The 24,927-nt window shown below is 39.0% G+C and overlaps 1 protein-coding gene across 1 annotated transcript in view; it reads right to left on the reverse strand.

The window, feature by feature from the left end:
* Window positions 1–302: 302 nt before the first annotated feature.
* The window catches only part of KLF13 (KLF transcription factor 13), a 28,659-nt gene continuing 4,034 nt past the window's right edge, over window positions 303–24,927 (reverse strand). Inside the window, exon 2 of the mRNA XM_005490268.4 lies at window positions 303–1,323. Within this exon, the coding sequence (XP_005490325.1) occupies window positions 1,031–1,323 (293 nt within the window). The 3' untranslated portion in view covers window positions 303–1,030. The remainder of the gene's footprint in view (window positions 1,324–24,927) is intronic.

Below are 24,927 nucleotides of genomic sequence, written 5' to 3' on the forward strand. Positions count from 1 at the left end.
TGTGGTTTGATTGAATATTCTGTTGGTCCCATACTGAACAGGCAGTGCAGACAGCTTAACAGCTTGGAGAGAGTTGACAATAGAATGCCTCCAAGATTCCAGCCACCTTGCCATAAAACGTTACCCAGTGTAAATTTGTTTCTTTGTGATTTAGGTTACTCATTTAAGGCATCTTGTTGAGAAATTTTTCTCAGAATTTTATCTAGCACGAAACAAACCAACAAACAAGTTTATCAACGTCACAAAGATTTTTGCAATTGGAAGTTGGCTTTGGAGCATCTTCAGAAGTGAGAAGACAACTTGCTACCATAGGCAGAGGGCAGCTTGAAGAAAGACAAGATTCCTGTCTGGAGGTTCCCCAACACAGGTATATAATCAGGAAAATGAGCAATGGAAGAGTCCAGTACTACATTCCAGTATTAGGCTGGTTTCTGTATTGTTTGCTTGTTTTTTATTTTTTCCCCAGTGTGTGAAAGAACCTAACAAAAAGCTTCTGAGTGCAATTATATTTACAGAGTAAGGCTGTGGTTAGGGTGTGTCTTCATTGTAATTATTGTGTAACATAAATATCCATCCCTGAGAAAGGAGAAGGGGGACATAAATCCAACACAGTTGATTTTTAAGTGTATGTATGCTCATATTGTGCAATCCAGTTTTACAAACTACTTCAACACCTGAGGTGAATTAAGCAGATTTTTTCCTTTTTTAAAGATTTTTTTCATTTTCTTATAAAGAATAATGAAGAGGATCCATATATAGTTGCAAAATATATGAAATATGGAGACAGCAGGAGTCGCTATGTGTAACATGTAAGTTTGTCTGTCCATGAGGTTAGAATAGCCACTTGTATGGTTGGGTAAAGAAAATCTGACTAAAAATTGCAGTGGGAGGCAGCTATTTACTGATTTTTAAAAAAGAAAGGGTGGGAACTGAAGGAGGGGAAGCAACAGAGTTTTTTAAATGTGTGCAACACCAACAAAACTCCACGTTAGGCATTAGAGGCAAAGTGCTGACATCCAGTGCAGGTAGGCTATGGGGAGCTGGCGGGGCTGATCGTGGGGCTGGAGGCGTCCGAGCGGCTGTAGTCACTGACAGAGCCTGTCCTGGAGCCGCTGCCGCTCCGCCTCTTCAGCATGCTGGGGTGGAAGTTGGCGTGACGCCGGGCGTGCTTGGTCAGGTGGTCGCTGCGCATGAAGCGTTTCTCACACAGCGGGCAGCTGAACTTCTTCTCCCCGGTGTGAGTGCGGTAGTGCCGGGCCAGCTCGTCCGAGCGAGCGAACTTCTTGTTACAGCCCTGCCAGCTGCATTCAAAAGGCCGCTCACCTGCAGAGAGCAAACACGCACGGTTAGACGGGAGAGCAGTGTCTTCCATAGGCTATTTTTTTGTATGCAGAATATAGAATAAAAAGATTGGAAGCCGGGTGAATGTCACTTGGCACTAAGTGGATGGAGGTGTTATCCTCTGCCAGAGCAGGCTGCTGTGGTATTCCAGCCCATTTAAAAATGCTGTCAGACCAGTCATATACCTTGTTTGATAACTGGGTCTTCAGGGATGCTGGGCTCCTGATCCTTTCATGGATATCTCATATCTCTTGTGGTCTGCTGAACTTTATGACTTAATAAAGCTGTACTCAGCTTTATAGTATATTCACTTATTCCTCCAAGCTGTCCCTATGTGTCTGACCAAGTGCTGAAGCTAAGAAGGCATGATGAGGTCTTCTCCAGCTATTTTAAAAGTTATGGTAAAAATGGAAAATGGCAAATTTGAGGCAGTGGATGTGATGTATTCTCCACAGCTGTGCCTGTGGTTTCTGCATTTGCTACAAAGTACTGCAGTTTCCCTTGTTAACTGCCTTGGGTCTCACTCAAGTGAGGTGGGGGTGCTGTATTCCAGTAGGGGACAGGTGTCACCTTGAGGGTACCAGCCTTTTTGAATAGCTAACATGAACCTCATAAGCTGTGGCACTTAAGCTTGGAGCAAAGAGCAGTGAGCTCACAGAAGGAGCCATCTGGTGACCCGGTGCAGCTCTGAACAGATCTCAGCCGTGGGACAGATGCCTGGCGCTGCTTTAGGGCCATGCACTGTGGTAGATGTGCAGTCTAGGAAGCTCTGCAGAGGCTGCAGACAGAATTAGCATTGTTGTTGGGTAGATGGGTATCTGGAATCTATTCCCAGCTTCATCACTGATGTGCTGCATATGAGGAAGAACCTCATGCTTCCATCCTTAATTTCTCCATTTCATAAAAATGAAAACGTTGAATCATGAAATTTACTGTCTACTACTTCTGCTTATTGGTTTGATTCTTACTGTCACTGAATCTGAACATCACATGTTCTTTAATTGTTATTAATTGAGAACATCTCATTCTTTTGTGAATACCTAAATACATAGACTTAGCATTTTTGGTAGTTGTAATTTTAGTAACTTCCTACTTGCACTACTCCTAATGTTTCTAATTCTGAATAGCCTGTTCCAGAGTCCCAGAGAGCCACAAAAATTCTAGACAAAAATAAGAAATAGAAGTTCTCTCCACAGTACACTGAATAGGAAATAAAGAAAGAAAATCGCCTCCTGGAGAAACTCAATACACCTTAATTAAAACTGTCTGAGATAAAAACTGACCCCAGCAAATCTTCAATCTAAGCAGCCGATAATCTGCTTAAAATTCACAGATTTGGCAATAACATTTATCTCCAGAATCTGCTCAGGAGGCTCCTGCTCAGAAAAATAGTTCTGTAGGTTCCTTTTCTCTCTGTTCATGAGGCCTCCAAGACACTTCAGACAAATCTCAGGGTCTCAATGAACAGACAAGCAAGTCCTTTTAAAATAGGATTTTGTTCAATAATCTGGAGAAAACAAGTTTCCCCAATGTTTCCTTGATTATTTAGGAAGAAGACCATAGGTCATTAAAACAAATTGCTCTTAAGCACATTTGGTGGATTTCATTACACCTACAACCACAATGCATAATGCAGTGGTTGCATTTGTGCAGTACACACAGATGTTGTATGGAGAACTGTGACCACCCTGCCTAGGGACTGCATAAGGCACCAAAGATGAACAGAACTGTGGCTTCCCCTGACGTACAGCCTAAAAATCTCAGGGTTACACAGATGAATTTAAGAATAAAATCACAATCAACTGGATTTAAAGGATATAATCTTGTTGTATAAAATAACCCATGCAAATCCATTCAGTGTCCTCCTTAGCCTTATTCTGCCTGCAAACTGTCAGGGACTGAACTCTCCATCTCTGCTAGAAACAGGAAACAAAAGTATTCTGGCTGTTTGTCATATATCCAGTTGTGTTCTTAGATATGTTCCTCCCTGTGGTGGGACATGCCTGGGGTGTGACAGCCCTGTTGTGTGACCACATTCACTGGTCTTGTCCCTATGTTTTGGTCATAGTAGAGATATACATCTAAGAGGACTTTAGAACCCCTGGGAAGAAGGGCAGTGAGGCATGGTCTTGGGGTAGATGTGGCCTGCAGAATCAGAGTTCCTCATCCCTGAGCTATGGCATCAGTTTTTGCTAAGACAATGGTCTTTGGAGCTTTCTATTGTCTGAGTTAACATTTCTGTTTATTTTCATTACAAATGGTATCAGCAAATGTTCTTCACTTGAAGAACTGTCCCATGAAGTGAGTGCTTTCAGACAAGGAAAGCAAAAGTTTTCATGCAATGTTTTGCATTGCTGTTGACACCAGCATGAAGCAGAGGGAAAATGGCACCTTCTGTTCTCATCAGTTTAATGGCACCAGCTGCTCCTGTCCATGATTCTAGCATTTGGGAGCCACCAGTAGGCACAACATTCCAGTTCCTAAAGAGGGACATGCTTCTGAAGCAGGATTGTGTAAGCTCAGTGTTATCCAGCACTAGCAGGCGATGAAGGTATTGCACAACTCATCTCCCCTTCTCCTCACTGCACATCAGGTCTGGATGAGAACATTCAGGTTCCCACTCATCTGTCTGATTTGATGTTGATGGTGGTGAGGATTTGGGTGCTGAGCCAAAAAATGTGGTATTTCTTCCACTATATTTCTACAAATCCTGTACTTCTTCCTAGGGACTATTTCCCCCCTCAGTGCTCTCTAGTCTTCATTTTATATCTTCTTGGTACTTGGTTTTAAGTTTCTTGGCCAAGTGATTTTCCACTGACAGCTGGCATCACTCCAGTAGTGCTAACAGTTCTTTAGAGTACTTCCCAGCTTTGTTGAGGTTTAGCAATTTCTCTTCAAAGAAGAAGTGTATTGTGAGGAAATGCTGGGTGCCTTGTGTGAAGATATAAGAGTCATTTTTATTGTTCATAAAAAATTAGTACACAGTCTGGAACAAAGTTGCTGGGGGGTATTAATTAAGGCAAGACCCAGCTGCTGCTCCAAAACCACACATGGAAATTCACAATCTGTCATCATTCTCATCTCTCAAGCAGAAGGGATGTGGTTTTCTGTGCAGGTAAGTTACATAAATGTCCTTTTACCAGTAGTAAAGCAATCAACAGAATGAGAGATTATATGAATTGATTGCTTAATCTCATTAGGGAACATGCAGCCACAGTACAACGTTCCTACATAAGCAATAACCCATGGACATGTTGTACTCAATAGAGAGCTTTCACCATTAAAATGGCTGTAACATGACACAATAAGAATTCTTTCAGCTCCATTTCAGGCAATGTTGAAGTCAGAATTTTACCTTTATACACCCACTGAAGAATTTGATCTTATAGATAATTGTAGAAGTGTTTTCAAGTATCTTAGATATGGCAGGAACACATCAAGCATGTGAATATGTATACTGAGAGTCTTAATGCTGTGCCTTGGCAGCAGCAGTTCTTTGTGCATTATGAGCCTTACGAACAGGTCTCCAAGAGTCCTAAGTTTCCAAAAGATAAAGGTGCTTGAAAATAAATTAATCAAAATGCAACTCTGCCTTCTTTATCTTTGGAGAGGCAGGCAAAAGATGCATTTAAAAGATAACGAATACTGTAATTGTTTTTTTACCATTTAAAATAGGTTTGAATATTCATGTTCCAAATTTTACTAAATGGTAACCCTCCTAGCTCCTTTGCCAGGGCACATGGCATCTAACTTGTGTTTAAGTTACACAAACTGATGGAAAAACATCACATTGGAGAATTAGATTCTGCTGATCTCAACTGAAAATTACACAAGCAAGAACATTTTTGGCTTTTTCCTGACCTTCATCCAGTAAAAAAAAAAAAAAGCAGGTAGTGTAAAGGCACATTAAGAAACTTAAGTGCTCACCAAGTGAAAGTACGTGAGCTCTGCAGGTGCACAGAGTTCTGAATTCCTTTCAGGGGCACAGGCCTTGCTGCTCATTGTCTGGCAGAGCAGCCTGCCAAAGGAAACCCAGAGTTGCCTGGGCTAAAGAAACGGCATTAAAAAAAATGCACCTCTATCCTCTCTTGCTGGAAAGGATTCGGAAGTAACTACAGCCAGCCTGTTCTTATGATATTACATAAAGGTCCTTTGTATTATTCTGTATTTCTCAACCATTGTATAGTGAGGCAACTGTACGTAGTTATGGGAAACAAAATCTAAAGAGATGGTGGCATCAGATCTGATGTCTACTGAGCTTGATTTGTACAATCCTTTTAGTGCACATATAGTTTTAAGGACTCTTTTCCTATATAGAGAGCCTCCTGTACAGACCCTGGAGTAATCTGTTTTCTGCTTCACCAATTCATCTGTCTGATATCCAGCATGTGAATATCAATTTAAAAAGACAGCAAGTACTGCCTAAGCATACTTTAAAAATAACCTACTACTGACTGAAATGCCCAAACAGTTTGAGACAACTATGAAGCTAACCATTTTCCAACTCATAATGCAAAGATTAGGCAATAGTATGTGAAGAATTTGAAGTGTGCTATCCACTGTCCTACAGATTACAGTATTATCAAGTCGAACCACATACTGGGGGCAATTTTTTTCAATTTACCTCATGTAATAGCTCTGCACATTATGTTAGCATGTTCAAGCACATGTCAAGGCCATGCAGTAACAAAGAAATCTGTATCCTGGGAATTCAATGAGTGTCTGCAAAACCAGAAACAGTAAACCAGAAACAATTTTCTGTGATCTTTAATCTGTTCTGCTGCTTTCCAGAACAGGGTTGAATGTTGTTATAAAAACAGACTAGAAGCCTGAACATGCCACTGGATGCTATTCTTATATTTCTACATTTTCATATACATAATTAGGACTATATTTAGAAACACAGATCAGCAGGCTGGGTGGGGAGGATGAGGGGCAGACAGTTAAGAGATGTGACTGAAGAGGCTTTCCTCCAGGAGAGGAAATACTATCTTGGGAAAAACATTCAGCCAAGCAGACTATGCTCCTTGAGATGGGACTATTACTTGGAAAAAACCAAACAAAAAACCCTCCAAAAAATGAGGAAAGATCATTCTTCAATAGTACTGACATGTATTTATGGCTATTTTAATTTCTGATATTCTCTTGTTTATAAAAAAGTTCTTTTGCATTGTCAAAAAAAAAAAAAAGCCATAATCTCAGTGCAAGAGAGAATAAGGCTTTGATGTTAGGCAAATGGTGGTTTCTTTATCAAGTATTTAAAAAGGGATCAAAAATTTCCAAAGCCTCAGATTTTCAGATTCCTATAAGATGAAACCACTTAGTTTTAAATTAATGACTTTAGGGGTGATATTTCATAACCAAATAAGCCAAATGCAATTGGGTTTTTTTACATCTGCTCTTTGTGTCTGTCCAACAGCTTTGGAGTATCTCGGCCACCTTCACACACATCTAACAGAGGTAGCAGATTCAGCAATATTAAGCTTCACTAGTTCCAGGGAAATGAGGATGTTTTAGTAATGTTCTCAGTGAAAAGAGGAGTTATAGGGTGAATTAGACTGTCACTAGACACCGGAAACCTAGTGTGGGAGTGTGATGTGAATGTCGAAATCCAAGAAAAGCTCCTGTTAGAGTTCCCATCTTACTGAACACTGGCACATAGGACACACAGCAACAGCAACTAGGTTGCATTAGGACCTGCAGACACAAACATGCAAAGTCCTGCTAATTCCATTATCTGTCATGTGACCTTTTTTCCGGAACTGGAGTTCTCAGAATTCCTGCAGGCACAAACCCAGGCATCTACAAAGTTCATTCACTTTAAAATGTGCACGTCTTTATTTTGACCTTAAATCTAGTCACTACATTTATAAATTACTGGATCTTATGTCTCCTGTGTGCCTAGGAAACTACTACTGAGCAGGACTGCAACAGCTACCATAACATCCATGACTGAAATCCTTGGTCATTTCCTGTACCTCGATATTTTCATTAAGTTATTTAGACATGAATGTTTCTTGAAAGGGGAATTTCCAAGTGGCAAGTTTATATTTGAAGTCCATGTGTGTTCCCGTTTGCTGTGGAAGTGTTTGTGTTACTCCATCTGGGAGCACAGATTACACCCTGTTACAGCCACAGTAACTAGAACAACCCAAATAGCAAACGACGAGCACACACGGTCAGAGACTATAATGATAACAGCTACAACACCAGAGAAATATAAGTAGTGAAAAATTCCTGCCCTAGTCTTAACCACAGACAGATCTGTCTGAGAACCAATATAGCTCATTTGGTGTGGTCCATGAAGATATCTGGTCCTCTTAAAAAAAATTAACACTCACTTGCCCCAAAATGGAAACAATTTTTTTAAAGCAGATTGCATTCTATCAGCTATATTCTCAGCTTTAATTTCAAACTTGTTTGATAATGTCTTAAAAACACCATTTATAATAATTTTAACTACTTAACTGGATTTTTATCAGCCACATTTGCTTCTCTTTTGTCAAAGCAGAATCATTCAAGCCTATTCCATCTTTTCTTTTCCCCCTCAGGATCCTCCATCACATAATCTTTCTATTGTCTAAAATATGCATCCCATCATATTTACTGAATCTTTTTTCAAGTAGGGGTGCCCAAGGTGAACTGCTCCAAGTATCTATAGCTTACCATTTTTAAAATAACCATGTTTTTTATCCTGTATTTTTGCACAGTGAATTAGGAATCTGAAATTTGATCCTGCTTTACCAAGTCGTTTTCTGCCTGCCATTTTAACTGCTGATTGACTCCTGTTTAGTTCTTGCTTCATCTCTGCTGCACACCACTGTGTGTACAGTAAATTAAGTTCTGCGTTCCACTCCCAGCTGAAACCTAGTTCCAGACCATTTCACACAAGCAGCAAGTAGTTAGAAGTTATGTTTCAGGATCTGGAAAATAATTCTTACAGCAAATTTGCTTTAAAATTAAATGGCCACAAATCTAATAAAAGGAAATACTGCTATATTCTTATCCAAGATTTTGAATAGAAAAGGGAAATAAAGGCTAAAACTATGTGGGTAACATTTTGCGTGCTCAATTGAAAAATCAAAAAAACCCATTGAATTGCAGGATTTTGCAAACAAAGAAACCCATAGTAATTTTATTTTTAGTTGACCAAAATGTTTTACTTCTTTCAGTATGGATTTTGTAACACTATTTAAATTCCTTTAGCTCTGGGGACAGTTTTCAAGACAGTGAGGATGTTAATCTGAAATGAATTAATAAAATACACTAACACACATCTTTTCTGAAACAAAAAAAAAAAAAAGTTTAAGCAATTTTTTGACTTCTTGTCAGTGAAAAACTGTCCACCAAAACATGTAGTTCCTGTAGCTCTTGCTAGTAAAGAAATACAAACTTTCTAATATTCTTCATTAACATTTCTTGGCAGCTTTCTATCCATGAAGACATTTTTATTAAGTGACTAATTGGAGATCTGATCTTTGAAGGGAACAACTTCATTTGTGCTTTCTACTTCCACTAAACTCCCTGTGTTTATAAGCACAAGGGAATTCCAAAGACAGCCAAGGGTAACGACCATGAAAGTTTATCCTTCACAGAGAAATCTTGGAATAGATTGTAGATCTATGCTGAAAATGGGGCTGAGAATATGCCCTGTGGCATTGCAGTATGACCCAAAAAGCCTCGTAGATTCTCTACAGCATTTTAAGTACAAGAAACATTTTCTGGAGTTGCGCTGAGCTGCTTTCACTTCCTTCTACTTTTGTCCTCTGGAGTCATTTTGCAAACTGGTGGTAAAGTGGTGCAGTCTTCAAAACACTGGGTCTGTTTTGAGTTCTCCCTTTAAAGAGCTAATGTGCCACACACTGCCATGACAAAGAAACAACCAACCCAAAGCTCATGCCAGAAAGACAAGCATATTTTCCAAATATGTATTTTTATGATCTTCTCTGCACTGCTACAGTACAATTCCATAGATATATAGTGACTTTTGTTTGGTTTTCTTCTCTCTAACTATGTTCACACTGCTGTTCCTTTCTGCAAGAGAGTACTCCAAAACACAGGCAATCTTGCTGGGCAATTGAGAAATTCAATCCTTTCCTATCAACTGAAGATCATGAAAAAGCCCTTAAGGGTTTCCAATTTGAAATTCATATCTGTAGACCTGATCAATGAGATGCTACTTGTTTTACTGCATCCTTGTACTAAGACACAAAATGCCAATATTGGCTTTCTCCCGTGCAGTTTGTCACTTCCTGGTTTCAGAAGAGTTCATGCTCTATCTCCTTCTTACACAACCCTTCCCAGTCTTGTGTGTTCCTTTCACTTTTGAAACTACAAAAAACCAGTTGCACTAGGCCAGGGATTTGTGAAGCTCTGAAGTCAATTATAACACTACATCAAAACACAGCTGGGGTGGGTGGGGATGTGGATGTGTTAAATATGTTACAGAGTTTTTATCTTGAAACACAACCAGAGATAAAATCATTAAGGTGAGTTTAGCATACAAGATTACTTCTTTTTATTGCAGGGCCTAGATACATGGACACAAATTTTGAAATCATCCTCTCTAGAAGTAACTGGAGTTTTAAAAGCTATTTCAGCAAAGAAGCTGAATTAGCTGAATAATTGCATGCATTGAACCAACAGCACTTCCATAACTTTGTGAATAATTAATTAACCTGGTCATCCACTCATCACTTAGGTATGAATGTGTGCATCTGATGACTTGATTTGATGCATCAGAAGAATGCAGTGGAATAGAAAAGCCAGCAGAAAGGCAACTCTGAAAGTGAAGGCTCAGAAAGGGGGTGTGAGGGAACGGACATGTAATGTCTAAAACACCCCTATGGCTTAGGGATTCCTCATCACTCTTTTAAGTAAGGGTCACAAATCTGCAATTACTAGTAAAATGATGGGAGTTCATTTAGTAAAAGTTGATGAGGGCATCTTTGGTTTTGCTCCCCTCCCCTGCTTCCCGTCACAAAACTGCTAGGAGCCACAACAAAGAAGGCAAGAATCAATGTGCTTTCTTGTTGGTATCTAAAGCACTGAAATTTAGCAAAACAGCTCCAAATCCTTAGCCAGGTGTTTCTGGGGCACTTAGGGTTGATCATATACAAACATAGTAAGAGTAGGTCCTCTCAGATGTAAACTTGCTTATTGATACTCTGGGTGTTCTGGTTAGTCATGTTAGGTAAGGAGGAGATGCACACATGTGTCCTCTCCTCACAGAAGTGTGAGTATGAAGGATGGTCCCCACATGTCACAGGGCATGTAGTTTTCTTTTCATGGCTTCTTTTTTAAAACTTTGTGGGAGCAACTGCATTACTGCTGTATCTTCCAGGAAGCCCTGTCAAAGTCTACATAAATATTACCTCTCTTGACCCTTTTCTGTTGTATTTGCTGTAGTTTTGCTATGTGACTGTACTGATAGCATGGGCACTCACTATCAGTAGAGGGATACCTGTTAGTCTGTAAAGAGAGCATTCAAAACTCTAGCCATCTCCTACTGGTAGGAATCCGTCATGCAGAAAAATGGTAATTTAAACAATTGTATGACATGGTGTTTACAATGCATACAATTTCAAAAATAAGGTATTGATCTCCTAATAATCCTATATGGATTTATCATTGTTACCTAATGCTCTTTCTGGATTCCATTTTAACACTGAAACATGAAGTTCACTATTTCCCTCTCTTTTTCAAAGGTTTGGACATATGACCAAAATGGAGACCTCTCATCTACAAAAAGGGAGACATCTGAGCCATTAGGACACCCATGAGGCTGGAAATGTACCCAACTAACAGGGACAACTTCCAGATCTAGGAGAGTGCAGACTGGAATGGACCCTGCCTGCCCCACAAGAATAACTCCTATTGATCGTGCTTCCATTAGGTGCAATGCCTTTGTTTACATGGACTTTGGCCACATCCAACAATAAAAGCAGCATTTTTTTACCTTCTTGCTGGAATATATGGGTAAATAAAGCTCTTATACTGAATACCAATTGCAAGCCTAACTTAAAAAATGAAAGGCAACAGCCTCAGCGACAGAGAGTTTATGTTCTAAGATACTGCAAACTAAATGTTGGGGTTTCTATCAAAGTGAAGTACCAGCAATCGCTGCATGTAATTTCTGTTGACTAAGCCTAAAACTCTTACTAGGGCTCCTTATCTCTGAGGCATTAAATCCTAGACCAGTACTCAGCAAAACAGCTGAAATCCACTAATTTAAAAGAGCAGCAACTTCCACTTGATTTTCTCTCTCCTGTGGCTTGTTCCAAGAATGGAGATCAATAGCTGACCCTCTGACTTTGCATTTAAATGCCAGATAATTAAATTGTGTTATGCTGAAATGATGAAGTGATGAATTCTGGGGAGAGGAAGATGTATCTCAGCTATGTATCATTTGCAAACCACACTGAAGTAGGACACAGCAAAGAAGAGAACTCTGTAGTATAGTAGCCCTTTAATTACTGTATTTTTCTAATTTTTTCTACTCAGCTGTAGTAGATGTAATAAAGAAGGATGTAATATGCAATATTATGTAATATTTAAAGAATTTTTGAATTATGTAATATTTATGTAATTTATGCAATATAATAAAGAAAGATGATTATTTAAACATCTATTGTGATTAGAAAATAAAAAAGCATCTGTAAAAGAGCCTCAAAACACATCTAGGTATTACTGAATGACAAAAAACTAAATGATGGTGATTTTTTTTCCTTTTCCATTGGTCAATCAAACTTTTAAATAAATGTACTTGAAAAGAATACTAAAAATCCAAAAATTCTGTGTGCTAATCAGCAAATCTGACCTATTGCATCACCCCAGCAAAGGAATTTCAGCCTAGAGTTCTTGCCTTGAGCCAAAAATTTGTTGTTTAACGGACTTTCTTCATTCCTTTCATACAAAGATTGTGGCTTCAGCACAGGTCAGAAAATTCTGGTCTCTTAAAACAGACTAACATTGATGAAGGTATGTGGGATTTTGTTCTTTTTCTGTCTTGTTGAAGAACCAATTCAAATCTTTTAAAGTGACAAGGGACTACAGTAGGGCTCTCCAAATGCACGTAATAATAAAGCACTGTTTTTATTGATCAAGTCCAGTTAAAAGTTGAAAGTAATAATGTGGCCCTTGATGAGTACATATGCTGGACTGAGGCCTTGTTCAGTCACCTGAGGTCTCGTGTTACTCCTGTTGCAGCACCCTAGCAATGCTGATTTGTTGTCTGTTACAAGCTTTTCAGCTGCACCACTCACCCTATGTTAGAGCGAACAAGGTGATTAATGGCAATGTTATGCAGACAGCAACTGAAGCCAAGAAAGCAAACTCTCCAGACTCGATTCTTTCTTCTCCAGGAGGGAAAAATGTCTATCTGGTAGTGGAAACAACAGATCCAAGTGTATCAACAGGGAAGGTGCAATTAAGGTACCAACAGAAGCACAAGTTTTCCATTACCGACTCCTGTCTGGATCCTTCCTGTGCTACCTCAGAACTGCTCAGTCTGTTACCCAGCCCACTCTGCAAACCCAGAACAGCTCCAGAATCAGACATCTGACTGTTAGCAGCTCCATGGGAGCTCTGGACTATGACACTCCTTGGCACCCCATCCTTCTTCAGCCCACTCTTTACAGTGGACAAAAAACACTACAGTCTCACTATAGGACACTTGCACCTCTCTTTCCAATCTGGGAATTTTTCTTTGTGAAGCCCAGGATTATGCGCCAACAGAGCTCACAGGCTCTCAAGCCATTCATTCTCAGCAGTGTGGTCATTGCGTAGAGAAATCATATATGTAGCAGAATTAACCAATAGGTACTCATAGATCAAATGGCAGGAACCAAAAATGGCATACAGTGAGTGACTTCTGAATGTCAGAACTTTTTTCACAAGATTCTTTCGCAAATATCTCCATGGATAAAAACTTGAACCTGAAGATGCTCATAGTGCAAGAATGTTTGAAATCAAACTGAAACTTCATAAACCATCCCAGTCTGTACAATGACCACAGGAACAACCTCTGCAGTGGTTTAGACTGCTTTCAATGAAAGTCTACCTCACAAAATTTTAGTTGCGGTGGCTTTCAAAAAAAATTGCACAGTAATGTCCATGATCTGTGGTTAGACAATGGAAATGTTTTAAGTGGGAGAGCAATTAAATAGGTAATGACCAATTATATTAATCTGGTGTGAACTGTGAGTGAATTCATGCTTAAATTGGGAAACTTTGTCTCCATGAGCTCTGCCCAGCAGTTGCATGAATAGCTGCAAAGAAGGAATCATATGACCTCATGAATCAGTTGACATATCAATGACTTTCTTATTATTCTATTCTATTAAAAACAGGATAATGCTTGTAAAAGCAAAGCTTATCAAATTAATGAAAGGCTGTCCTGCTATGCAAAATAACAGGCTAAAGGATTATTCATCTAATCTGAAACCTGAACTTTATTTATCTGAGTTCTGGAAGACGATGAATGTCATTTGCCTCCAACTGAAGTGCACATACTTTGGCACAAACAGACCTTGCGGGTAAGTTATGACATTTCATGTGCACAGCAGCTCCCAGGATTTGGGGACAGGATGAGATTTCATTTTGCTAGTAGCCAAGCAAACAGAAGTTAGTGAAGTTGTCTTTGGCTGTAATTGTGAAATGTCTCCTTGTGAACTTTTGAACTGTTCAATCAACAACATTATAATAACACAGCATGGCTGAAACATGGGGCTTCAGCATTTATAAGCACAGCTAAAGCTGTAAAGCTAAGTGAAAAATCTGATATTGAGAGTTTATTGCAACTGTATGGAAGAAAGAGGGAGTGGGATTTCCTGTTATTTTATTCTCATTCTGGCTGGATTCTTTGCCAGAGAGCAAGGTGGTGTTGAAGTAGTTTATGAGCAGCATCTGCCAATGGCCATATTGAGCATCCAGCTTCAAGGAACAGGCAGCTCTGGAAAGTAGTTTTATGGGCTGATAATCAAACACTAGATCTGTTGCTTGACACAAGGCAGCTACCATTCAAGGTATACATAAAACTATTGCATACACACTAAAATCTTCTGCTCATTGTTAAATCACCCTCCCTGTTTAAACAAAGCTTCAGGTTTTTTGTATACCATAGAGGAATTAGGTTATATTGTAACAGTTCTAATGTTCTAAACTGCCCACTTTTAAAACAGGTAAATTTTTTAGAAAAAACAATTTGCAATTCAACATTTAACTCTTGCAAGTCTCATTTACATGTTCTATTTTGTAAATGCTTTCCTTGTTTATTTTGCATCTCCTTGTAGTCCCTTCAACCAAAGCTGTATGAAAAGGAAAAAAGAGCACAAGTTACCTGCTCCTTTCCAGTCCCAGCTTTTTTCAGTCTTTTCTATGTGTCTTTACCAATGTTTTAAGCACATACCCATGCAGGCCTCATTCTCATATCAAATCAGAAAGTAAGTATGAGAAGGTTTTCAACACTTCCCTCGGTAACACCCAGGGTGTGACACAGCCAAAGCGCGCCTCAGCTGCTATGAGCACCCCGCCCTCCTGCCCGTTTGATGTCGGTTTTGAGGAGAGCGGGCGCAGGCTCGGAGGGAGGCGGCCCCCCCAGCTGTGCCCGACGTGTCAGGTCACAGCGTGGGAGAGAGGCCATGGCCAGGGCTGGAACTCCAGGAATGGAGCGTTTGCTGCATTGTGGAGGATCCAAGTCACGAGCCAATTGTCTGCGTATGACTCTGGATGTGAGACATAACTGAAAAGTTGAGCTCTTACATAGAACACAGACATATTTCAAAGACAGCTTTGCCAAGGGCATCTTGGTATATATAACATACCTTTCAAAAATAGAGGTGTTTTCAAAAAACTATCTTACTACAGACTCACAAAGAGTAATCAACCGGATTCCCTTTTTCATGAGCAAATACTTCTTTTCCTACTTTTCCATCTCAAAAGTGGTATTGAAAGGCACATCTACACTATTTTAAAATTTCTAAAATATACACACATACGCCATGGCCCCTTTAGCAGCTCTGTCTTCCCTTGCCTACTGCACCCATGTCTTCATTGCTTGCCTTTTTTAAAATTGTTAAACCCGGTTACATGTCATTGCAGAATATGGTTTATATGTATGAATGATGCCACAAGGGCTGCCCAACAGCCACCATTTTCTCTGTAAGGATTTAAAAACCTTATTCACATGTAAACCATTTCACCTTGTGAGAGATCAAGGATTCTTTAGAAGAGATTCTCAATTCTATGGGTCCATATACCTCAGGTAAAAATTCAGTAGCTGTAAATGTAGGCAGCTGTAGTAGAAAGGTCCTTATTACTTCCAAAAATATAAATTCCTAGTGCTCCAGCATATTTATTGCTGCTCTTCTACATTTGTTTGATTAAGCGTGCAGATCTATTCTCTAAAAGACCTGCTCCTCTGGGTTAGGAGAGGAAATCCACTGGTCTTTCTGGATTTCTGAGGTGGAGCACCTGTTTTCTGTTTGCAGGAAATTAGTTGACCACATTTAACACGCCTGACGCACAGGGGCTAATGAAGTACTCTAAAATACAGGATCTCATTGTGGCCAAAATTTTTCAGGAGAAGATTCTTGGGATAGGGGACTCCTATGAAATATAATAGGAATTGCACCATTACTATGGAATTCTAGAAGACATCAGTGTCATGTAAGTCTGCAGGCTAGTTCCAAAACCCTAGGCATAGGATATAATTTTTACTTTGAAAAAGATCACAGATTCCCTGCTGTTCTTACTTCCATTTGGGCTCTTGCTTAATCTAAATCTGGAGTCCTAAATCTGAGGACCACAAAATTATTTGAACCTTATTTCCTGTCCATATTCCTAGCTCCTGCTGAGCGCAATTCTGGCAACCTTGGGTCTTGGGCTGAGATTCAAGAATTGCAATATGCAGAACAGCGAGGTTCATACACTTGAGTAATCGGGAGGTTCTGTTACAACAGACAGACTGTGAATAAACCCAAAGAAAACAGGAATTGCAGCTTCATGAGTTTTGGTGTTCTACCCTGACTTAGCTTTGAGGGACTGAGATGATCCAATCATTGCTGTTGCAGCTTGACAGTGCCAAATGGGACAGCTTATTATTCATCCCAAAAGATGTGATGCACAAAGTACTTTGAACTTGAATTTCAACCAATTCGTTGGAACTTGTTTCTACTTTCTTTTTAAAATTAGTTTTTAGACCTCAATTTTAGAATTTGTGAGTAATAGACAAATAAGAGAAAAACTTAGATCTTAGAAAAAAATGATTCATCGTTACACTGCACAAAAGCAGGTATGTGTTTAGCATTTTTTCCAAGAGAAATACCTCAGCACTGTAAAGTTATGTACACCATGCTGTCTGCATGCTCATCAAGGTGTGTTTTATAATTAGAAGAGTCAAGCACAAGACTGACCTAGGAACTTAGGACCCTTTTTATATATTAAAAAATTAGATATTAAAAAATCTAAGGTGGTCTGATTTCCAAGTGAGAAACATCTGTGCAGTGAAAATTACTGTTGCTCTTAATGTGTTAGTCTGCGAAACCACAATATATGTACTCAAATGAAAAAAGTACCAGCACAGTCACTTCTTCATAAAGGGAATACCACAGACCTTACAAGGCACTGATGAGAATGGTACAGCCTCCTTAGAACTATCTGATTGAGGAAACAGTTATGTGATAATGTGGATTTCTTTGCAAATGGGACTGGAACTCAGTTCCTCTAGAGCATTCAAAGAAGAAAAACTATCAAGCACACCAATCACATCAGCTCCTTGTGTTTCTGTAAGAAATTTGTGTAAACCTCTAAGAAAGCAATTTGCATGTCAGCACCAGAACGACATAGCTTATACCAAATGAGTTTGAGTCTCCTGCAAACAACAGTGGTCATATCCAAGTGACAGTGTATATTGTAATCTTTCCAAGGATACTCCACACACAGAACCAGAGTTAGTTCTTGGAAAGAGGCTTTAAGCAAACATTTGGACAGAAGTTCAGCAGAGGTATGGAATGTTTTTCCAAACTAATTAGTCTGTAATTCACCTGCAAATGCTAACCTTAGGACCACAAGCTGATGACATAACCTCAGAAAGTATAGCTGCTTTTTCAAGAATTCATTACAAAAGCAAAGCACCAGCCAGATTACATTCTCTCAGAATGTTTTTGTAACTTATTATATTCTTGATGACAAAAAATAAATTTTAGTAATTTTTGCCTTAAAGACAAAACTTAATCTAGTGATTTGTACAATCAAGTGGAACTAGTCTCTTGCATGTAGAAATTAAATTATGTTCCTGTAAACAATCTGTAAGAACACCAGTCAGGATTCTTTTTTTCACTGAGAGGTTTGAAGTTAGACTGAGAGGAGGGAAGTACTCAAATCCTTATGAATCTATCAAACATGGTGAAAAGAAGAGCTAGGATTTTTTCATTTTACAGAGTCCTAAAACTTCAAGGAATTAACAGCAGCCTATTAAATAATCTCATTTGAAATTATAAGGGAGAGAAAAGGAAGTATCAAGTAAAAGACATAGGTTTAAAACAGCATATTATCACAGAGGTGATTTTGTTTTGATAAGGTCACTGATATTGCTTTCTCCAGAGGCCATACTGCTCAGAAAAATCACATTCAGAAATGCAGATAAAACAGATGAGTTCTACATGACTTTTTACCAGTAAGCAGTGTTAGCAAAAAGTCTCTAAAATGTGTAGCCCTTCACCATGCAAGCCCTTTTGGTATGAGTCGGGTGAGAGTTTATCCTTGGAGTGGAAAGCTGTATTTGCTTAGTCCACATTGCTTACTGGAAACATCAGCCAATTCCAAATACTGCAGTAGGGTAAGAAGCAGAATCACAAAACGTTCTGTTCTTTTCATTGCCTTTTTTTTTTTTAAAGAACACCCCTTTGGGGACTGACTGAAACTTTTCTTAGAAGATACTGGTGCTGAACATCTGTACTTTGACAAGCAGTGTTTAAAAGCTGTTTCTCATTACACTTTTGTCTCTGCAGTATATAGTTAGAGCTTTGTAAATTATCACTTTAGTATAAGGTATCTGACAGTCATGTTCCTAAACACATTTCATCTGCACGTCCCAGTTATAGAAGTCTGGGACAAGGTTCATGGTAAAACGTTTGTGCCAGTTGTTGTACAATATTTGCTTACATCAGTGAGCACAGCAAAGATAACATTGTCATCTGCCTGATCACTTCATTCTCTGAAAGTGACCAATGACACTTTTTAATTAAAATGGCTCCCCAGAAGTTACACTGCTCCATTTGCACTCCAAGCTCCAACAGATATTGGCTTAAATCATATCTGATTTGGTCAGTGAGGTGGTGCCCTTAATAATATTATCCTGCAGACTGTAAGGAGATGCCAACACAACAAAACTCACTCAAGCTGAAGGAAAATGTGGAAAATTGGTGTAAATCTTTCAGCATGGTAGTTACCTCGATCTTGTGTTGTATCTGAACTCGTTTGCAGATGAGATGTCAAGAAAGTTGTGGAGTTCCTAAAGGAATGATGAGTAACATTGTTCCCACAACTTTCAGTTATGCTCCTCATAAGGTTACTGTTTCTGACCCCCCAACAAACTCTGCAGTCATTTGAAAACCTCCAGCTCTTACCTGCACTGTAGAATCCCTTGCAACAGTGCAAGGGATTCTGCAGCGTGGGTAAGAGCTGGAGGTTTTGGCCACAGGGAGAATTTTCCCTCCAGGTTCCACTAGTTGAGCAATGCTGAGTTAATCTACCAAGTTGAGACAGCCCTATTCACCTTTCAAAGTCTCAGCAGCGCATGGAGGAGTGGCAGAATCAGAGTCACGGTTCACTAAAAGTTATATTTAACTGTGCAAACCCACTTTTATGTGTATTATTAATGCAATGAGATATATATGCATATTATATTTGCAGGTGGTAGGTTAGGAAGAGGTTTCTTTCTCAATGAAACACAAGGTTCTGTGCTTAAAAACCCCCCTGTGTGTTTCCTTGTTAGGGACACTGAGAGTTGTTTTTTTTAAGACAAGTGGCAGGTGATTAGCTAGAGATAGTCTTACCTCATATCATCCAGCTTGACGTAACATTGATTCTATTAAATTCACACCTAGCATCTCCTAAAATTAGTAATCAGTAATTAGAATTACTTTGTCTCATGATCAAATTCTACATCTTCTCTGTCATTTGAAGAAAAAAAAAGAGCTTTTTGATACATTTCTTATAGACCTGTTTATGCTAGTAACATGTAGGGTACCTCCTACCTATGTATGGGTACCTATAAATTACAAAGTATTTGCTTTTCTGGTGGCCCACATATTTGCTAATACATTTCTATTTAAGCTAGAATCTGGTTCCAAATGTTGCCAGTCTGAGTAATTCTTAAATGCTAGTGAGAAGAATTCAGCAGTTTTCAGTGATGAAAGCTGGGGAAATAGATGGTGTAAATATGGTACATCTTTGCATAAAGGGCAAAATATATATCAATGAGAATCCAGTCTGAAAGTAATCCTTTGGGGTATCTAAGAAATTCAGTTTTGTTTTGGCCATGTTAGGAGAAATCAGAAGACATATTTACAAATACATCCTGAATTTATTACACAGTCAGGCTAAACATTCTATTGGCACTGCTTGTATAGACATATATACAGCAAATGGAAGTTTCCATTGGCTTTGAGGGGCTTTCAGTGCTCTGAAAGCATAAGAAAGCTGCACACAATTTACACAGGGCTTGGAAAATATATCAGTCACCAGAACAATCAAAAACTGCCATGTATTAATGTTCATCTGCAGTCCTTCTGCTGGCAATTAAAAGAGATTGCAAACTAAAATTCAGTAAGTCCCTACATATAAATAACAAAAATTAGTCCATGATTCTGTGAGGTTTTAGCAGCATCTCTGTTCTATTTGTTATACCAGAATAAGGCCTAAATTACTAGATTAAAAATGTAGGAAAGCACTATATTCAACTGGGAGGATTGCAAGAATGTAAAATAGTCTCTAAAGTCCCAGTCTAGTATGTAAATTTGTACCCATGTAATTTCATTTATTTACCCTGAAAATGCAAAATAAATATTTCCCTGATCTATCAACAAACAGCTCATAATTTCACCAAAAATTTGCAGGAAACATCTGAATGTACTAATCTTTCTCAGCTGCCTCCATTCTAAGTTCCTGGAGTGGAAATACTGATGGTTGTTTACTTTAAAAAAGCTCAATACATCACTTCTGGCTGCTGTACCTCACCTGATCTTACTCTGGAAAAGTTAGTATTTCTGCTGCTCTCCTTCACCTGCTTTAAAAGCTACTGTTGAAGATAGTAAGGCCATAACTAGCATGCGCATTGTCAAGGGATATTCTAGATAGCTGCAGGACCGAGGCAGATGGAAAGATGCAAAACATGCAGCAGCAATACTGTTCTTTCATATGACTTTTTCAAGGTCCTCTATTCCAAAAACTCATATAACTTAAAACCAAATAATAGAGTGTGGTCTGGTAGGAATATAGTGCACAATAAATCTAAGATAGCTTATTGGTCCATTGACTGTAACATCAGCAGATACCCAGTCACCAGTATTTTGCCTATATTTCCTGAGAGCACTACAAAAGGACTGTAAGTGATTACAGCAAATCTTTTCCTTGCACTAGAGGTCATTTCAGGATATGCTTACTTTAATACCGTTTGACTTGTGCCAAGTTCTTGGTTAGTAAATGCTTTTTATGTTTAGGCTGCAAAAAAGCTTCTGAGGTCGTTTTTCTACAAGTAACCACAACGGTGGCAATCTGAACTTTAAAAATTTTCCTTTTATATTAAGTGGAGGCCATGTAAGATCTGCTGAATCTGCAAGACCTGAAAAATACAGGATATGTGTGTCTGACTTCAGTGCCTGCACTTAAATAACCCACATTGTCTAGCTATTGTTAAACTGAACACAGCAAGATAATGATCTCACTGCCCATGCAAATCTACCTCATAAAAGCCAAGTGGGTAACAAAGGGAAAAAAGTATACCTATAGAAATTCTACAGAAAGGACCCTTCAAAAGTTGTCCCGCATTTGAACAGCAGAATATTTTTTTGGCTCTGTCAGCACCAACTTCCAGACAGCTGATCCAAGATTGGAAGGGGGTGGGGGGAAGTTGGAACATGCTTAACTTAAAAAACAGAACTAGAAACCACATGTCCAATATAAACAAGTTCCAGGTTTCTGGTTTTGGATGTGCCCTAAGCATGTTCAGCCAGACAATAACACAATGGAACAGTTGTTTTAAATGGTTAAAGGTGCCTTCTTTTCAGATGGAATCCAATTGTGAGTTTGTTTCATATGCAATTCCAGTTTACCAAAAGGTTTGTTTATGCAGAACTTCTGTCAGATACACTTTCCAGTGTCTTGCAGAGAAATGCTACTGCAGGAAAGTCTTCTGCAGATCATTTTGAACACTCTTGTCCATAGGGCTGTGATTAATTTCTAATACAAACACAGCAATCAATTGCAACTGTCCATTCATTAAAAACCTTGCCTGCCAGTTTATTCCCAGCTGTTTGTAAGACCTAGGTCTTGCCACTGAGAAGGAAAGTGCTACTACCAGTGCCTAGGTTGAGGAATGCAACTGGAGGGTCATCCCTCTTCACTACTTCCAATAGTAATAGGTTTCATTATGCTGACCCTATGTCCCACTTCCATGCTAAAACAAAAATGGTTTATGGAAAGAGAAGTCTGTGATGTTTCTGATTCTTCATTAGACACACAGCTGTAACAATGATAAGTACAGTTTTATTTTAAATGGTTTTTACCTACAATGTCTAAATTCTGTTGTTACCAGAAACTTTATGTCTTCTGCATGATTAATATCTCCACAAAGACTGAGGAGAAAGAGGGGGGAAAGGAAATAAAGGGAAGCCTTTCACAGAGAAACCTGTATAACCATCAGGACAGGTAGTTCCCCCTAACAGCTAATATTAACCAAGTGTGTGGTAAATACAGATGTCATCCAGCTGGGTTCTCCATGAAACTAATTTAGCCCTAACCCTTTTGCAGCTGAATTAACTGAATCTTACGATTTAGTCTTGAAGTGGCCACATAAAAGGAGTGAGTAGGAATTGTTCTACTTTTCTTCCTGACTTCAGGTCCTTTTGACACGTGTTTTAAAATTTGTTTACTCTTTAAGAAGTTTATGCCCTGTATTTATTTCAAAGACTTTTATATGAAGAAACTTATAGCATATATATTTTTTTGCTCTCTTCAGTGAACACAGATTGTTTGAGCCAGGTTTAAAATCAATACTTTTAAATAAGAATTTTAGTCTTGAGAATTACATTGCAGGGGGAAGACTCAGACAGGACTTTGAGGGAAGTTGTTCTATGTTTTCTACTGACTTTTTTTTATATGTTGAAATTTTCTTAGAGGGAGTAAGAAAGCAGTTGCAGAGTACTTTCAGAGGAAACACAAACAGTGCACTGAAAATCTGTATTGTTTTTAAAAATACAGGTTTATTAAATGAGTTAAGATTATCAGTTTTCAGAAAAAAAGTAGCAGGCTGCTGAAGTTCTTAACACTGAAAAAGAAGGCTGTCACCTTAGGCTGGAAAGACAAGTGTTTTGTGGGGCTGATATTTGAATCTGCCCAGAAGCCACCATTTGGGCCCATCTCAGAAAAAAACAAACAACAAAAAACGTATAGAAAATGTTTTGATGTACTCAGTGAAGTAAGGAGTGGAAGGCACTTCAGGGACACAGCAGCCGAGAGGTACCTTGCAGCTTTTAGATAATCTGGGTGTGTGCTAATGAGATTGAAGGAAGCATTCAGAGCTGACAAGTTGTTTCTAACTTTTAACACAAGAAATCAAACCCAGGAGGCCCAACAAGCAGAAGGACAAATTCATTTAGTCTGTCTTTTTGCCTTTGGGAAATCTGTGCTGGGGAAAGGCCTTTTCAATTTCCTCTGGCATCCTGTCCAGAGGGAGTGCAGCCCTCCTTAAGTCCCAGTATGCAGAGCAGCCCAACTGGCAGCTCAGGAGGAAGGATTGAAGCACCAGCACCACTCATTTCATCCTGCTGTAGACAAGAGCTGTCTGCAGTCCTCCTTTGCACTGCTCTTGAGTAGCACAGAAGGCCTTAGGTTGAGTTTCTTCTCTTGCAATCTTTTCCTTCAAAGCCTTGGGTCTTCACCAACACTGCCTACCTGCTACACACATACATATATATGCCTTCAAGAGTCACTGTGTGCCTAGAGACAAGCTTAAAGAAACCTCAGCCAGGTCTAGTCCATGGGTTTTTATTTAACTAGCTATGGTTCTGGTAATTGGCAGGTGCTAAAACGGAAGAGAAAGTTTATTTTTATGATAGAAAAACTTATTTCTTACATTGGTTAATTAGTTTCCACACACAGGGATGGCATTTTATTCACAACTTAAGGGAAGCTGTGCTTTACTGTTTTGTTTTGAATTAACATAGTGTGACCAAATCAGACTTACTAGAACTGAAAGTGAAATCCAAACCTCTATTTAAAATGGGTAATTTGTACTTTACATAAAGGCCTCTTTACCAGCCTGAACACAGACCATATACTCCTCCTGTTTGTCCAGCCCAACTGTTATGCTCTTGTCATACTTGACACAGCAAGGTCAGATTGCTTTATTCTCAGATTGTTTTCAAATACCAATTACTAAGACTCCAGGCTGAGACTGGTGCCCAGTTCTTCTTAACTTCTGCTTATTTGTGCAGGCTCATTTAATTCTGATGACTGACTGAAAGGCTGTTTCTGTGTTATGATGTGCTGCTTATTGCTTAGAACTAGTTAAGTTTAGAAGGACAGTTTAAAGGAGTTAAATTAAGGTTTATTTCATGCTTTCTCTGCATTCCTGATGGTGATGGTGTGCTAATGGAGGATGGCTAAAATCTTGAGAGGTCCCAATGATTTGGTGGGGAGCTGCAATGCACAGGATTCTTGTGATTCCTGCTCAAAATGCCATTGTTTTTTCTCTATGTATAAATGTGCAATACAGTGCAATAAGCCGGGACTCTCTACAGTCTCTCAGAACTCAGTGGTCCAGGACAAGACTCTATAAGATTGTAGCCTGTAGACTGCTAGTAGGCTCTGTACTGTCTCCCTTCTACCACTGGTGCACCAAGAGACTAACTGGTTTCCAGTAACTCCAGAAAATGTGCTGAAAACCTTTGCGCGGAAAACCTGCTCAGATGAAGGGGAATTCTGTCATGTGAATTATTTATCTGATTTTTTGTAAGTCCTTTGTGTTTAGGAATTTTCTCAGTGGAGAGGATTTTTAAAACCCATGCATCAATAAAACCTTTTTTTTATCAGTGGAGTCAGTATAGCTTAGGATAAATGGGGGTGCTGCCTCTGTGGACCACAACAGAGCTTCTGAGATCCACAGGAAAAGTATCTGGACTTGACAACTACCCACTGACACTAAATATAACCTTCTGGTAAACATTAAAACTTCAAGGGCTTTGTGGCTGATGATCATGTTGAACTCCAGGACATTCAGTGAGAGACTAGAGTAGAAAACATAAACATGCAAAGAAACATAGGGGGATGGCAACTTTGAAAGCTGGTGGAGAGAACAGAGAAGAT

This window comes from Zonotrichia albicollis, chromosome 11, assembly GCF_047830755.1.
Source record: "Zonotrichia albicollis isolate bZonAlb1 chromosome 11, bZonAlb1.hap1, whole genome shotgun sequence".
NCBI classification, from domain to species: Eukaryota; Metazoa; Chordata; class Aves; order Passeriformes; family Passerellidae; genus Zonotrichia; species Zonotrichia albicollis.